This window comes from Ailuropoda melanoleuca, chromosome 1 (genome assembly GCF_002007445.2).
Source record: "Ailuropoda melanoleuca isolate Jingjing chromosome 1, ASM200744v2, whole genome shotgun sequence".
In the NCBI taxonomy this organism is placed as follows: Eukaryota; Metazoa; Chordata; class Mammalia; order Carnivora; family Ursidae; genus Ailuropoda; species Ailuropoda melanoleuca.
Genome location: NC_048218.1, coordinates 153509499 through 153525336, shown reverse-complemented (window position 1 = coordinate 153525336; position 15838 = coordinate 153509499). Strand labels below are relative to the sequence as shown.

The window sequence follows — 15838 nt, the reverse complement described above, 5'->3', positions numbered from 1 at the left end:
TACCCTCAAGGTTACTTTATAATTAGATATAATAAAAACATCAATTTGGAAATTTGATTCTGTTTGCTGTTGCTCCCTACTTGGCCTAAAATTATACCAACTATGATTTGAAAATATATAAGAGGGTAAAAGTATGAGAGTACCTCAAGTGGATACTTGTTTTATTAGCAGCTTCTTCCAAACAAACTATTTGCTGTGTGACCCTTTATTTCACTTTTCTCTTTCATGTAGGAAATTTTTTCCAAAGGGGGTGAATATTTGGAATAAATTGAATATCAGATAATAATAATAGCAAATGTTTTATCTATTATTAACTATACCTGGTCTTTGATATAAGCAATATATATACATTATGTGATTTAAGATTTTGTTAAAATCCTACAATTAGAGAGATTCTAAAATATCTCCACTATAGAGATAAGCAGATAACCATTTTATCTAATAATTTAAGAGGAACAAGAATTATATTGCTGCCAAAATGCTTAAATCTAAGGAAACAAATAAATTGGAAATCATATGAACATATATAATAATGTATATACATATATAATATGTCAAGATATATAATATATATAACATATATCCTTAATATGCATACATACATATATATGGTGTGAAAGATGAGCAAAGTTGAAATTCTCAAAATTAAAAATTTCAGTTATCCTCTAACTTTGTTACAAAATATAAAGAACTAATAAAACAAAAAGCTTTAAAATTACAAGATAATGTGTTAAAAGCAAAGTTTGTATTAAACTATTTGGGGCATAGATATACACCTAAGAGTCTCAGGTCAGCATCTAGAATTGAAGTTGTAAAGTTTGTGGACTTCTGATTTGTTCCACGTACCAGGCAAAATTCATGAGAGAATAAAATAGCCCATTCTCCAAAGTATTTCAGTCTTTAGGTTGTCTTTTAGACTAGGAAGGATGGTATAGTTTAAGATTTAGAATTTCCACTCTAAAGTACTAGGATTTGTTTTAATGATTAATTACTTCTATAAAACCAAATGATCTCAAGAATTAACAAAGGGCAAAAAGCACCAGGGATATAAAATAAATTAGGAGGATTGTATAGTTAAGATTGTTATTGCCCAGTAATCTGGAAAACACAGAGCTTTTAAAGGCAATGGGGCAGACTTTCATAGCTCAGTCTCTGCCCCATGTATCACAATTACTCTGGATGCTCTTTCTACGCATATTTAGAGCACCTGAGTCTGGTCTTAGCCATACCAAACCACAGTCTGGGGCTGAGGAAGTGAAACTGTGAATGGGTATTTTTTAAACCACTTTATTGAGGCATGATTGACATACAAAGAGCTGTACATATTTGATGTATACAACTTGGTAAGTTTGAGATTAGTATGTACCCATGAAACCAACACCACAATCATTGCCATCATTATATCCATCACATGCCCTTTGTGTGTGTGCACACGTGTGTGTGTGTGTGTGTGTGTGATAAGAACACTTAAAAGATCTGTCTTGTCTTCTAAAGCTTTCCAGGTGATTTTTTTTGGGGGGAGGACAGTGAAATTACAGAAACAATAATGAAAAGAGACAGTAGACGTGCGGACCTCAACAAAGATGGTCACTAGAAATAAAAGTTGAGCTCATTAAATCCAAAACATACAGAATGACTTCTTATTCCGGAAAAGAATAAGAAATTTAGTAGGTGTAGGGGACTGTTATTTCATTGAGATAAAAACATCATATTTTTTTCTTAGGAGAATGAGGAAAAAATGAAACAAGGAAAAAGGGGGTGAATGACCAAAGGGTGAATATTCTCTTCTGTGTTTACCAGAAGTTATTTTTAGTAAGATGATTTCTGGTAAGAACTCTAGTATCCCAGCAATAGTGTTTAGCTTTCACAGAATCTACTAAAAAAGGAAAACACGGAAAACTAAATGGGTTTTCTGCTAATTCTTAAGGCTAATATTGGATATCTTAAGCCAGCAGTATTATTATTATTATCAACATGTTCAGCAGCTGTGTGTGTGCATGTGTGGTCCAGGCCTCAAATTGTCCTGTTTTCTGGGTTTGCGTCCGTCTTTCTCTTGCTTACTTTCCAGCTTCCGTTCTGCTCTGAGAGATGTCTTGTGATTACCCACAATCAACACTTCCATCACCACCACTGGACTGCCAGCTAATAGTAAACTGACCTAAAAGGCATGTCCTGAGCCCCTATATAGATAAAACTTATAAAATGCATTTCAAAAAACACCAAGCTTACTCACGGGAAAATAGAGTACCACAGCCTTCAAATATCTGAAGAGACACTGTTAGGCCATTTATGTGTACATACGTATTTTAATTTGTAGATTTATTGCTGTTGTTTTCTGCAAACACATAATTTTATCTTACGAATTACATATGAATTTGCAGTAACTCTCGAAAAGTGGGCTTATGTAAGTCATTTTACTCCATGCTATTTTATATAATGAACAAACCATTGTTTTTACATTTGATTAAATAAAATTAGGTATAATTTTTATCTGACCTGGTCATAGAATTAGACTCAAAATGGAAAAAATATTTACTGTGTATCATTGATTTTATCTCATCAAATTTACCCACTATTACAGCTGTCCAAAGTTCCTCACAATTTTGAATTTTTCTATCAAATGACATATTAACTGAATCTGAAACAATACACTTATTTTAAAAAGTCTCTTTTTAACACTTCTGTATAGTATGGTGCAAAGTATGCTTATAAACGAGGATTGAAATACATTGGCAGAACAATTTAATCATCTTCATTTCTTTTAAGTAAATTTGTCTCTGGAATAAGATCTTCCATTTTAAAACTGAAAAGAATGGACAATGGCCTCACAGCATTGCATTCTGCAAATAGCTGCCATAGTACTATATGTTAACGACCTTTTTTCTACATAATAAAAATATTCAGGATTTATTGACTAACTGAGGCTGTTAGCTTTTAAGCTTTTATATTCTTTTCCTCTGTAGCTACCTTTTTAAAAATCATAAATCTTCAAAGTGGATAAAAATATTATCTGACACAGTATTATAACTTGTTTATAGCTTTTATTTCCATGGACTGAGTTGGTCCGCTACAATTCCTGGTCTCCATCAGAGCTAGCTCCGAAATTTTCCGGACTAATGAACATAATGTTAAAGCAAACAGAGGAAGGTAACCTGGGGTCAAAACTAGTGGAAACAAATCATTAATAAATAGCAATTTATGTAAGTACATTGTCCTGTTCTCCTAGGAACCTCAGTGTTCATCAGTCTTTCTTTGGGAACTTGAGGATTTTTTTTTTCATTTTTCCGAAAGCTGCTCATCTGTTTCCTTGAAACTACACGTGATAAGACTCTGAAGAGTGAAAACATGAATAATAGTATACGCTGATGTTTTTCAGTTGTCACATGTAACTCCCCTAGTTCAATTAAAACAAAAAGCCTATTTGCAACTGCTCTCCTTTGCTGCAGATGAACAAAGGAATACTCCTTCACTAATTCTGAAAGTAACTTGTCACAGTGGGGTTCTAAGGCCTAGTCAAATAATTGTCTTAGTGTACTACCTGCTGTGTTCAATATTGAGTGAAAATGGAAGCCAGGCCCTAACTCTAGCTTATTTCACAATTCTTCTGTTATTTAAATGATTTTAGTCAGTTTGGGGAAAGCCAGACCTTTATAAATTAACAGCAGGGAAATACCAAAGGTGTCAGATTGCATATTTATCATCTTTTTCGTGTAATACTTAAATATGTATTAAGAAGTGACTGACATAAATTAGGCAGATTTCAGAAGCCACAGGCCGTGGCTTGTAGAGGACCCCCTTCTGCTTGACATTTCATCCTTGTCAAAGATCAAATTATTTTAATTTAGGCTGCAAATTATAAGGAATGAAGACTTCTTTGTGGGAATTCCCTGTGGTAATCTGACTTTTGTTGTTACTGCTGCTTGTCAGTGTGCAAAAGATATAATATGCATGCAAATAAGGTTAAAAAATATGTACTATCTAATTATCCAGCCAGTACATTCCACTTGAAGACAGTGGGAGGCCTGACACACAGTATGTGTTTGATTCATTGAGGCCTGCAGGGTATTTACACAAGATTACTTTTAATTATGAAATTAATATCTGTTTATCTAGAATATATAGCGGTAAGTGAGTATACACATGAGCAGAATTCTTTAGTAAAAAGAAATCATCTTAATTTAATACATGAAAAGGAGAAAAAAATCGCTTGTTTCTAGGGGGAAAAAGGCATCATCCAGACCTCGGTTTCACCCCCTTTGAAACAAATTGAATGAAAACTTGGCACCTTCTCTAGAATTTGTTTCTAGCCCTGCCAAGTAGACTCAAGATGTGTTGCTTTATTTCACAGTTTTTATATTTTAGTGAACAAGATGCAGTATTAGATTCAGTACGAAGAGGCAAATGTAGAAAAAGAGCGGTTTTTTGTTGGGGTTTTTTTTGTTGTTGTTGTTTTCATTTTGGTGGAGCATTATCTCTTCTAGGTTCAAAAATCATCATTGCCATGAAAAAGAGAAAGATGAAGTCAGTATCAGTGTTTTGTTTTGTTTTGTTTCTGAAATAAGATGTGGCAAATAAAACAGTCCCACCGCAAATATACTTCAGTCTAGGAAATGCATATCCCTAACAAAGTTCTCTGTAAGACAGAGTGTTATATGTTTGCATCTCTTCTTATATCAGCTTACTTACAACTGACAAAGGGAGAACGATATCTGGCATACATTTATAATAAGTACCACTTTACCACCTCAAAGCAAATGAATAATTAAATAATAATTCCAAAAACAGAGTATGACCATGCACTCTTCACACATGTCCATCAGTGGAAACGAAGAGAAAATTCAAAAAATTAAAAAGTGGCCACTCTGAATATCACAAAGCATCGTCTCTTAGCAAGTTTCATATTTTTTGTAATCAAAATGGTATTTTCTCACCAGACAAACAAACAAAAATCTGGCTGATTAATTATTTTCATTTCTCAATCTATTGTTATAGCAGCTATAGAGTAATGGTGGATCGTACATTGCCTCTGCTGTTCTTGGCATTTCTCTTACTCAGCCTCACTGGTCCTCCATATTCCTTTAGACAGCAGTGCCTCTCATTGCCTGTAGCACTGTGCTTGGAACTTAATCTAGTACAAGAAACCATCATTGGCCACGCTGATGTAATTCAGGTCTCTTTGAACTGGTGTTTTTTATTTTATTTTTTCCTCCAAAGTCTACCAAGCCATTTCTTTCTCTCCCCAAACAAGTAAGATCACGAATTATGAATTCTGTTTCCTTATTTTGCCCCAGTAGTGGCTTGCAGTGTGTTCTATCGAGGAGGCAGTCATTAAAGTTTCTGCCTGAACATTGACCAGACTTTCTAGACTCAACCTCTTTTGTAACACATGGGAAATTTGTAGCTGGTTATGCAGACACCAATATGTGTCCTTCACAATGGTTTTCTGTAAACAAAGATAGACTGATGATTTAATTTGATCATGTTTAAAGACATGTTTAAATGATAACTGATTAATGTTCCAGGCTGCTTTATCTTTTATATTGACATTTAGAATAGTCATTTAAGTGTTCTCGAAATGTTTATTTGAATATGACAGGATTTTGTTCTGAAATATAAGAAAATGCAAAAGAGGAAATCAAGGAAAAATGATCAAATATCTTACTGTTTCTGTTTTTTTATTTTCTTTTTACTGATCAGTGTGATGGAGTACAAATAGATTTAATAAACATCTCCCTGGAAGGAATTGCTATTTTGAATATACCAAGCATGCATGGTGGATCCAATCTTTGGGGAGAGTCTAAGAAAAGACGAAGCCATCGCCGAATAGAGAAAAAAGGGTCTGACAAAAGGACTACACTCACAGATGCGAAAGAATTGAAGTTTGCAAGTCAGGGTAAGTTTTCTCACATTTAATTGTGTTAACTTTCTTCTTAACCTGCTTCTGAAGGCTACTTTAAAATTAAAGAGTTTTCCATTGCACTGTAGTCTATATATTTATGCAGTTATATTTTCCATAGTATCAAATATGTATGTGTGATTAAATTATATCATAATATATTCTAAAATCATATATAAAGTTGCTATATTTTTCATGGGTTTTTTCCCTTTTATTCTCCTTCTTCAGATTTAATTCTGTTTATTCTCCTTCCCATAGAAAACGAAATACGTGTGGGTATTTAGTGGATAATAATATAGGATATATTGCACATTAAGTTCTGAAATGTGATCATCTTGGTCAGGATGTTTCAGTTGTAACAAGGGCCTCGTTAAGGCTTTTCTGATGTTGTGCTGCAAGATTTTTTATTCTTGACTTGGTTCACTCAGGCTGGGACATCAAAGCTATCTTACATTAAGCTGTTTTCTAAGTACCATCTAGAATGACATGTTTAAATACCCCACAAGAAATCTTGGTTATCTGTAGCTGTTTTTCCAGAAATTTTATAACAGCAATGAGGAGACCTGGGAAACAGATCAAAAAAGACTAGCAACATGGGAGAGAGAATAGCTATAGATCAGAATTTTCAATTTCATTGGAATATAGGTCACACTTGAACACAACAACTAATTCTTGTTGATAGATTTTATAGGCAAAGATATCAGATTGGTAGTATTCTAATAATCAGTCATGCCCCTATAAATTATGTATATTTCTTTTACTTTTCAGAATCTACCTAATTAATACTATTGATGGCATTCAGACAGCCACGAAAGTCTCTTGGCCAGCTCAGTGTAGCAAAGACAAAATATGGAGAAGTTGGCCCCTTATGGGCCGAAGAAAAATAAATAAATATATTTAAAAAATAAATAACAAAATAAAATGTGAAAATGGTTGATCAGCTTGATAGTGGTAGGAAACAACTTTATCTTTCGGTGTCTTTGGTGTCTTCAAGTATCTGATTCAAGTTCTCGGAGCCAGCAGTTACTTCTGTTATATGGAGTGTAGTGACCATGAGTGTGACAAGGATTGACAGAGAAAGTATTCATTATTATTGCCTTGAAAGAAGTGCTTATTACAACCTGTCAATGACAGAAGCTTTTGAAACACTTTAAATATATAATAATCTTAAAGAGGTAAATTCTGAAGAGTCATGTAATTTAGTACAAGCAAAATTACACCAAGTTAATTAAAATGCTTCATACTCAGAATGAATATAATTCTACAGAAGCATGGAGAAAAATGGTTTTTTTGAAGGAGAAATGTATAGAAGAAAGGAGTAAGTTTGTGTCATATGAATTTTAAAATGAAGAGAATTAGATATAATTATTATTTCCTAGGGGTTATTGACATTAATATTGTATTGCATTAAATATAAGATTAATAGCTTTCTAAGAAGATTAGTCAAACATAGTAATATAGCTCATTATAATTTTAGAAAGTTTTATATATATCTATAACAATTTCCGGGTTTTTTTTATGTGATCACTACATAAACTGACATGTCCTTTGCATGTTGATATTCCATATATAAATCTGACTTATTCTCAATGTTCAGCTGCCAACTATGTTTACCTATTGAGCTATTGAAGTTTATAAGACTCACGATTATACTCAACCAGGACAAGTGTCTATACATCCCCTAGGGAGCTTCCTGTAGGCTTGCTATTTGCTGTAGACTGTCATTGCCTGTAACTGTACGAAAAGAACTCTCTTCCCATTTTGTCTTTTTACTTAATGTCGTGGAACTATTAGGGCTAAGTCTCCATAAATTTGGTAAAGAAGAAACTGGGAACCTGTAGGGTTTGTGACAGGAATACATTTTTTCTCAGTACAAAGGTAGAGAAAAAGAGTAGAAATCAGAGTTGAAGGTCATTGTAGGAGCAATAACAGAAGTATGTTCATAACTGATTTGGCTCAACTTTTTGTTCCCTCTTTTGAAGCTGACGATGCTAGTAGTTTGAGTGTAGTTTTATTTCAAGATAAGGGAAATTTCATCACTAAAAATGACCTTATCAGCATAATATAGAAAACAAACTATAATATATCAATCAATAGTTCCTTTTTATTAATTTTATGTTGATTTTTTTGGTATTGATATATTTGGCAACGGAATAGTCAGACATATCTCAAAATGCTTCTAAGATTTGATTGCAAATGTATTCTCTTAACCCGTAAATGTTATACTTACTAATAAAGAGGTGAAATTTACTACTTAAAATATCTGCATAGATCCCTTTCCTCAGTGGTACATATTTCTATCATTTGATTTTATCCTCAATATCTTGACACAAAAACAATAGTATTAAATGTGAGAGTCAATCAGTATTTTAAATCTAGATTTATTTTCAAATTTACGTAAAATAAGTATTGACTTTCGAATGAATTATGAAAAATGCAATCTAGCTCAACATGTTTCTTTAGCCCAAACTCACGTTAATATTTTTCACTCTTAGAAAATATGTAAATAAAGAAATAAAAAACTTAATAATATAATTTCCTTTTCAAGAAGTACTTTCTTGAAACATTAACAAACAACTTTTCTATATGCCGCTGCAAGAAATTTGAAGTTTAAACTTAATTTTTACTATATTGAAATGGATGCTTATTTCCATCAACTTGAGAAAGCTTTCAGTGGGGGACAGAGTGGGGGAAGCATACATAACTAGATTCTTATAATAAAGATAAATATTTTTATTTAGTAGAAGCATTTAAATTAAGAAATAAGTTTACTATTTTTTTTTCAAGTTAAAAACATGTCATAGACCAGAGGTCTGGGATCAGGTTTTAGAGCATCCAGTCCTCATCTGTATTATACTGTGCCTGATCTGGGACTCCTGCACAATAAATTTGTTTGCCGTCTTGGAAGATACTCACAGCATAAGATCTTTCATTAATAATTTCACTGGTTGGAAATGTTATGCTTGATTTAATTCAAGTTGACCAAAATTATAAGTAATTTATTTAATTACATTATTGTTCTAGCAGAATATTCTAAAACAGTTGGGTACAATTCTGAAACATATCCAGACTCTTCTAATTCTGTAGATATTTTCTTTGTGGGTTTGTCTTTCATGTTTGGATTCATTTTTGCTTTTGGAAATATGAATGAGTGTGTTCTATCTAGTCGCATGGTCTCTAAGCACAGTTGGAAAGTAGGCCAAGTAGCTATTCAGTCCGCCTGGCCTTCATCCTCAGTCTTGCCCATGACTTCCAGTTGCTGAGCTGATCTTTGCTTCCCCCTCTTCTGAAGTAAATCTAGGCCTTGGAAAGATGTCTAATAAATTCACTCACATTAATGTATAAATGACTGATTGCAGATGAAAGTAGAGGTATTTGCATTTTAAAAGAAATAAAGGCCTTCAGCTAAACCATTATTTTTCTAACTTTGTTCCATTGAGTTATAACTGCAGCTCTTCAGAGGTTCTGTAAAAACTTGGTTCAAACTAATTATTGCCATATTTTGGAAATATAAAAAAAAAGCTGTAATAAAAACACACTAAGGTGTGCTCTATGAAAACATTTTGTCGTATTAATGACTCTACATCACTAAATTCAGTTATCAGATAAAAATAACTTCCTGTTCTCCTCCTGCTCCTCGTCTTCTTCCTTCTCCATAGATAGATAAAAAGATAGATATACATATCTACATACACATTTATATACAAATGCACATATAAACAAAGTAAGTAAAAACTGTGCCATTAATTAGAAAGTCTGTAGCTCTGCAATGGTCATTTATAAAATATAGGTCTTTGCATATTTAATGAGGATAATTATACAAATGGGTACATTACCACCACAGTGTATGTGAATCACATGCAATTAAAAGGCCCACAAGCTCAGGTACTTCTGTTTGGATTAACAATAAATGGTACATAACGATCAATGGAAGTGAAAACAAAATGATGATATTTTAAATGAAAATGGAAATGACTTTTTAGAAAATTTTTTGCTTTGGGGTGCCTGGGTGGCTCAGTCGTTAAGCATCTGCCTTCAGCTCAGGGCCTGATCCCAGCGTTCTGGGATCCAGCCCTGCATCGGTCTCCTCCACTAGGAGCCTGCTTCTTCCTCTCCCACTCCCCTGCTTGTGTTCCCTCTCTCTCTGGCTGTCTCTCTCTCTCTGTCAAATAAATAAATAAAATCTTTAAAAAAAAGAAAAACATTTTTTTGCTTGTAGAGAAATTGCATTAGTTAACTACCTCACACATAATAGGCCTATATTAGCTTATACATCAAGTGTACTTTCATCAGAGATTTGTGGTAGAAATATGCTCACCACTGCAGCTGAAGAGCCTTTTTTATGGTTGAATAACCTTCCATTGTGTGTATTTATACACTGTATTTTCTTTATCGATCAATGGACACTTGAGCTGCTTCCATATCTTGGCTGTTGTAACTAATGCTGCTATAAACATAAGGATGCATGTATCCTAAGAAGACACCTTTGAAAAGTATCTTTTACGCGACCAGTGAGGACCTCTCAAGTAATATGAGTAGTTTTGAGTTATTCTAATGGTTTTAGCTTTGAAGGCCCAAGTCCAACTATTCCACTTTCCAGAAATGAAAGTAGAATGGTGCCAGACAGCCACATGAGACGTAAAAAGTTCATAGCATTTACAATCACATGCGTATCTGGATCAGAATATTCTCAGTACCACACAACCAAAACAAAATGCAGAAATCAGTGAAAATCGGGTACCTGTGACACTGCAGCTGTAGATGAGAAAAACTCCATTATTCTCATGGATTGACTATAAAATATTAGCAAACTGAACCTCAAACATCTATTTGTACAAATAAAATCTAAGTTTTCTCTTTCATTTGCGGATTTTTAAAGTGTTGCTTCATTTGAAAAATTAAAAAAAAAAGTTGACTGCTTTAAAAAGTTTGAAACCACTGAGCAAAAGTAATTATATTCAAGCCCAAGAGTTTCAGATGTTTGCCAGAAGCTACTGGAGACACTGCGTGGGGAGCAGCTGGACTTCCTGCTTGAAACCTCATTAACTAGGTGACTGTCCACCACACATATGGATACAACTAGCCGGGTACCCGTCATACAAAAGTTTATTTTAAAAACTAATTCACATGTGATATTATCCATCAAATTTACAGTGAGTTCACTCCCATTTACTAAGGCTAAGTCTTTTATTTGGGGAGAATTTCCCCGAAGTGCAGCATGCACTCCACTGATGGAAAATTGAAATGGTTTAAGCAGTACACAGATGGATATTTTAAGGGTTGATAGTTTTTGTATGTACGATGATAGTCGTCGTCTCTTTATGGGGGAGGAGGCTGGGTTGTTGTTTTTTTTTAATGTATAATTTTAACCTCAGTTTTATTTTTGAAACAAATCTATTTAAGCAAAAAATAGGGTAAAAACCAAAACTGAATAATACTGCAGAAGGTATTTCAATAAGGCAAAGGTTGTGAAGGTGGGACAAGAAAAAGTTTAGAAAGTCACACTAAGCTAACATGACAGCCCTTACACTTCCTCTCGTTCACACAGCCCTAATTTTGAGCATTTATTGTGAACATGCTTTTTCTTCTTCATCCTCTTGCATAAAATTTACTGTGTCTCAGGTCCCCAAGAACAGGCTTTGCCGTGGACTTTACACTGCCCACACTCCTCCCCCTCCCTATTTGATGGCCATGCCCTGTGCTAGGGAAGACTAAAACCCCAATTCTTCTTAGAAGCCAGAGGAGAGAGACTATGCATCTGACTGGCTGTCAAGGAATCTCTCTACATCAAATGACTTTATTATTATTTTGTTTTTTGAAAACTCTGAGGTAGTAGGACGAAGAAAAAGTCTGTCTAAACCAGATTGATCAAAGAGAATAAACAAGTTGGTATCTGTGAAAACTTGGCAAAACTTGAATTTCTTTTGCCTCTGAAGATAAATAAGGTTATTGGCTCTTTTGTCTCTGTCTTTAAAACGGGGATGGTGAATTCTGGAAGAGTTGAGATTCATCTACGTGCTCTGTGCATTGTATTACCTGGATAAGTACACAAATAGCATTTAAATAGTAAGACCCTGACTTTCTATGCCCTGTAGAATTACACTTCTCTGAAAGTTGATGGTAAGGACATTTTTCATCCATTATTATCAATTTTTCTAGACATTTCCATGGGTTATTTGGGGTAATTTAGAAGGCAGTGTTTTAAGTTGTCTAAATATAAACTGCAACATTCATTTTAGAACTGTAGATGATGTATTTGGCATTCAAACACCGGCAAGCAGAACAATTTCCAAGCATTTAAATTCAGTGATTAAATCAATTAAATTTAGAAACAAGAAAAGGATTTCATGCTGCATTATTATACCTGGATCTTAAAATTGTTGAAAAAAGATTATGGCATTTGAGATGTTACATTTCACAAAAATATATGCATATACTGATACCATGATAATTTTATTGGTTGAAAATAGATAGATCCAAACATTTGCTATCTAGTAGTAACCTTTAAGGAGATGTCTCAAATGAGTTCCTAATGGTATGTTTTCATACTACCACCTTTGAAAATTTCCAGCAGTGGCTAATGCAAATAATATCAGAGTTTCTGTTTGCAGTTAAATATTGAATCATACACCTGGATGTCTTAATGTGATAGCTCTCTATTTTTACAAAAGACATGCTTTTAAAGCATAAGACAGTAATAAAAAATTAAGGGATATAAAACACATTTCTTGTATGTAAAAATAGATATGTATTTTTGAAATATAAGACTGTGTACTCTTATCTTTGGCCTAGCTGTCCTATAAAAGCATATGTATTATGAAGAAGCATTTATGAAATTCCTGTTTGTCATGACACCATAAGACTACAGAGAAACTGCTAGCAACCTAGAAATTTGGAAATCAGAAACCATAAATATGAGTAAATTATTATTTATGAATGATTGACACATCAGATGGCAGTCTTTAGAACTAGCATCATTGCCCTTTTTTCCCATGTTCAACAGTCAGATTTTCAAAATTTGACATGCAGTATGCTAGAAACAAAGTCTGGCATGTAGTAAAATTCTAGGAACAAAATCTGACATGCATTATAATTCTAGACTTCTTATAGTAAAATTGGTAAGTCCACAAAATCATTTCAATATAAACAGACAAGTAATCATTTAAACCTGAAAGTGGTGTTTTCTAATACATAAATGAGATCATTGCTATTTAGGGTTTATTCTGGAAAACAAATTGAAAGGGGAAAATGGAGAAAATCCAAATAATAGGTAGGTAGGAAAAGGCAGAACAAGGAGCAACTTGCTTCCACCTAATGAATCTGGGAAAACTTGAAACAAATAAGATTTTTGTAGCAGTTGCATTTTGAAAAATACATGAGCTGGCAATCAATCTAGTAAATGCAAAAGGAGGAAAGGGATTTGTTTATTTGAGGTTTTAAATCAAAGCTCAGCTGTTACCTTCTCTGACTTCTGAGGCTGAATACCTTCTTTATTTTCAAATGCTAATGCTATCCTGATACCCATCTACATTTCTAGCTATTGATTTTAATTGCAACTTCAGAGAAAGATGGAAAATATAAATGCTCTAATGGGTCATTTTCTCTACGATGTTGATGTCTAATATCAGTGATAAAAGGACCATCTTATTTGTTTCTGTGACATAATATCCAATCCTGAGTCTGTTGAAAACAATAGCCGGTCATCTACCCAGGCTAAGGATGCATTATAATTCTAAGTAAATTTAACTTACGCAGTGGTGGAAATATAAAATATATTTCCAAGTTAAATAAATATTGACTGATTGATTATGTAAGCCTCAACTAATTAAATAACACTTGTAGAGCTTGCCTTCAAGTAGTAGTGACATAAAGTTCCCAAATATGAGGCCATTCTTAGTAGTTTCCTAAGTATAAAGCTCTATAGAAATCTTGCCATTTGACAATGATAATTTAAAGCTCATGTAATGGACGTGCCCCAGGGAACTTAAAATAATTTTTCCTGTAATCAGGATATATGGCAATAAGTTAGTGAGAGTTTTAAAGAATAACAAACATGAAAGAACTATCAAAGAGATATAAAACCAACTACAAAAGTTGTTAAACATGAGTCATGGTTCCTTTTTTTTTATTGGTATTAAAAATCATGTTTTCTTTTCCATCAAGATAGAAAATTATAACCCAGAAAAACTAATCTCATTGAGAATGAAATTTCAACTGCACCATCTTGTGGAATGACACCTTATTGAAAGATTTCAAGTCATACCAGCAGCGATATTAAACTTGAATTTTGCCTTTCTTTATTTATAAGTATTTTTTCTAGTTACCTTAATGGATGTGAGGAAACCACAACAATCTGTCACCTGGTTCTCCTTGCACTCATTTCTTAACTACCAAAGGGTGGCATAGGGGGTCCATTAGGGAGCAAAGAGATCTTTTCCTTGAAAAGAGTCGAATTCCACCACCTACTTAATTGTCTTTGAGCTGTATGAATTTGAGTTAACCAAAGCAACTAACCACTGAATTTCCATTGCCATGAATTTAGTTTCCATCAATAAAGTCTCTTATTATATAGAGCTAGTTAACATATCAATAGTAATTTATTGGACATTATCCAGCCAACTATTTTTGTGGAAATTGATAGAGATTCATATAGATTATCATTCCCTCCATTCTGGATAATTATTCTCCTGGCTTAATAAAAATATTTCTGTTGTTCTTTTGGTAAACTATGGATTTATAAACTATTTTGGTGTCTATTTTAGGCAGTGTCTGTTGGCTGCTGTCAGTAAAACTATTAATCAGAGTAAGGTAAAAATTGAGGCCTAAGTGTTATAAGGTGGCAGTCATTTGAAATAAGACTAATAATCTCCATGGATAAACATGACTAATTTAAATGAGCCCTAGGGAATTTTTTTAGAAAGTTCAAATGCCTGATGAATGCTGCACTGTTATTCTAATTATCTCGTAATATGGCATAAAATAACAATCTCATTTCATTCTTTTATTTACAAAGCTGCTCCCATTATCATTATATTTTACCTGTTCAAGCTCTGAAAGATTGTTCCTCGTTGAAAGATTCATTAAAAGAGAATAATTATATTATATTTCACAGATTGGCTGAAAGAAAATGTATCTTTGAACAATTCCATTTCCCTGAACAGTTGTTCATTTCAAGGTGGAAGACAGGTCTATTAAGTACCTTCTACCCTTTTTAAACATGTCAAAGCTAACCATTAATATGAAATTAGTAATTTGGTTCTGATTTAATGTAAGACTCAGCTGCTATTTGTAGAACTCAATTTCTGTGGCTGAGAGAAACACAGTGTTTTCAAAATATTGAATAACAAAATATATTTAAGAATCTTTTTATGCACAATGATTTAAATACATGTCTTTTCTGATGCTTAAAGCCCTTAGCATACTGACTTTTTTCCCTACTGATGATGCTTGAGAATATGTACTTCTCCATCCAAAAAGCTACATAAGACATTTTCTAAGTATGTGGCATTCACATTTTCAGAATATCTTGTTAGATGAATAGTAAGAGATAGAAAATCAACCAATAACGAACATTTAGTTTTCAAGTTTACTGAAAGAAAGGTTCATGGGATTTGTGATTAAATGCCTTTTCAAAATCAAAAAGAGAGTCATGCACAAAAATGTAAATTCAATAAAAATTAGGCCTGACAGAGTCACTTCATATTTAAACATGTTGGTGTTGTACAAAAAGCTATCCATGGTCACATGCAAGTAAATACCTTAACTCTTATCTTAACGCTCTCTGGTAAATAATTAAGCAGTAATGAAATAATATATTAATCATTAATGGTTTTGCCAAGCTTTGCGCACTTGATTACAAGCACTTTCTTCCCTAAGAGTCCTTACATTATAGTCTTTTCTTAACATAGCCCTGCCAGCTCACTAAAATAGAAGTACCAGGCT

At 33.3% G+C, this 15838-nt stretch overlaps 1 protein-coding gene across 4 annotated transcripts in view; it reads left to right on the top strand.

Moving 5' to 3' along the window:
• Positions 1-15838, top strand: part of DGKB (diacylglycerol kinase beta) — a 669924-nt gene that overhangs the window by 487217 nt on the left and 166869 nt on the right. For all 4 annotated transcript variants that reach the window (XM_034668563.1, XM_034668559.1, XM_034668553.1 and 1 more), the window contains one exon: positions 5698-5893. In XM_034668563.1, the coding sequence (XP_034524454.1) occupies positions 5698-5893 (196 nt within the window). The remainder of the gene's footprint in view (positions 1-5697; positions 5894-15838) is intronic.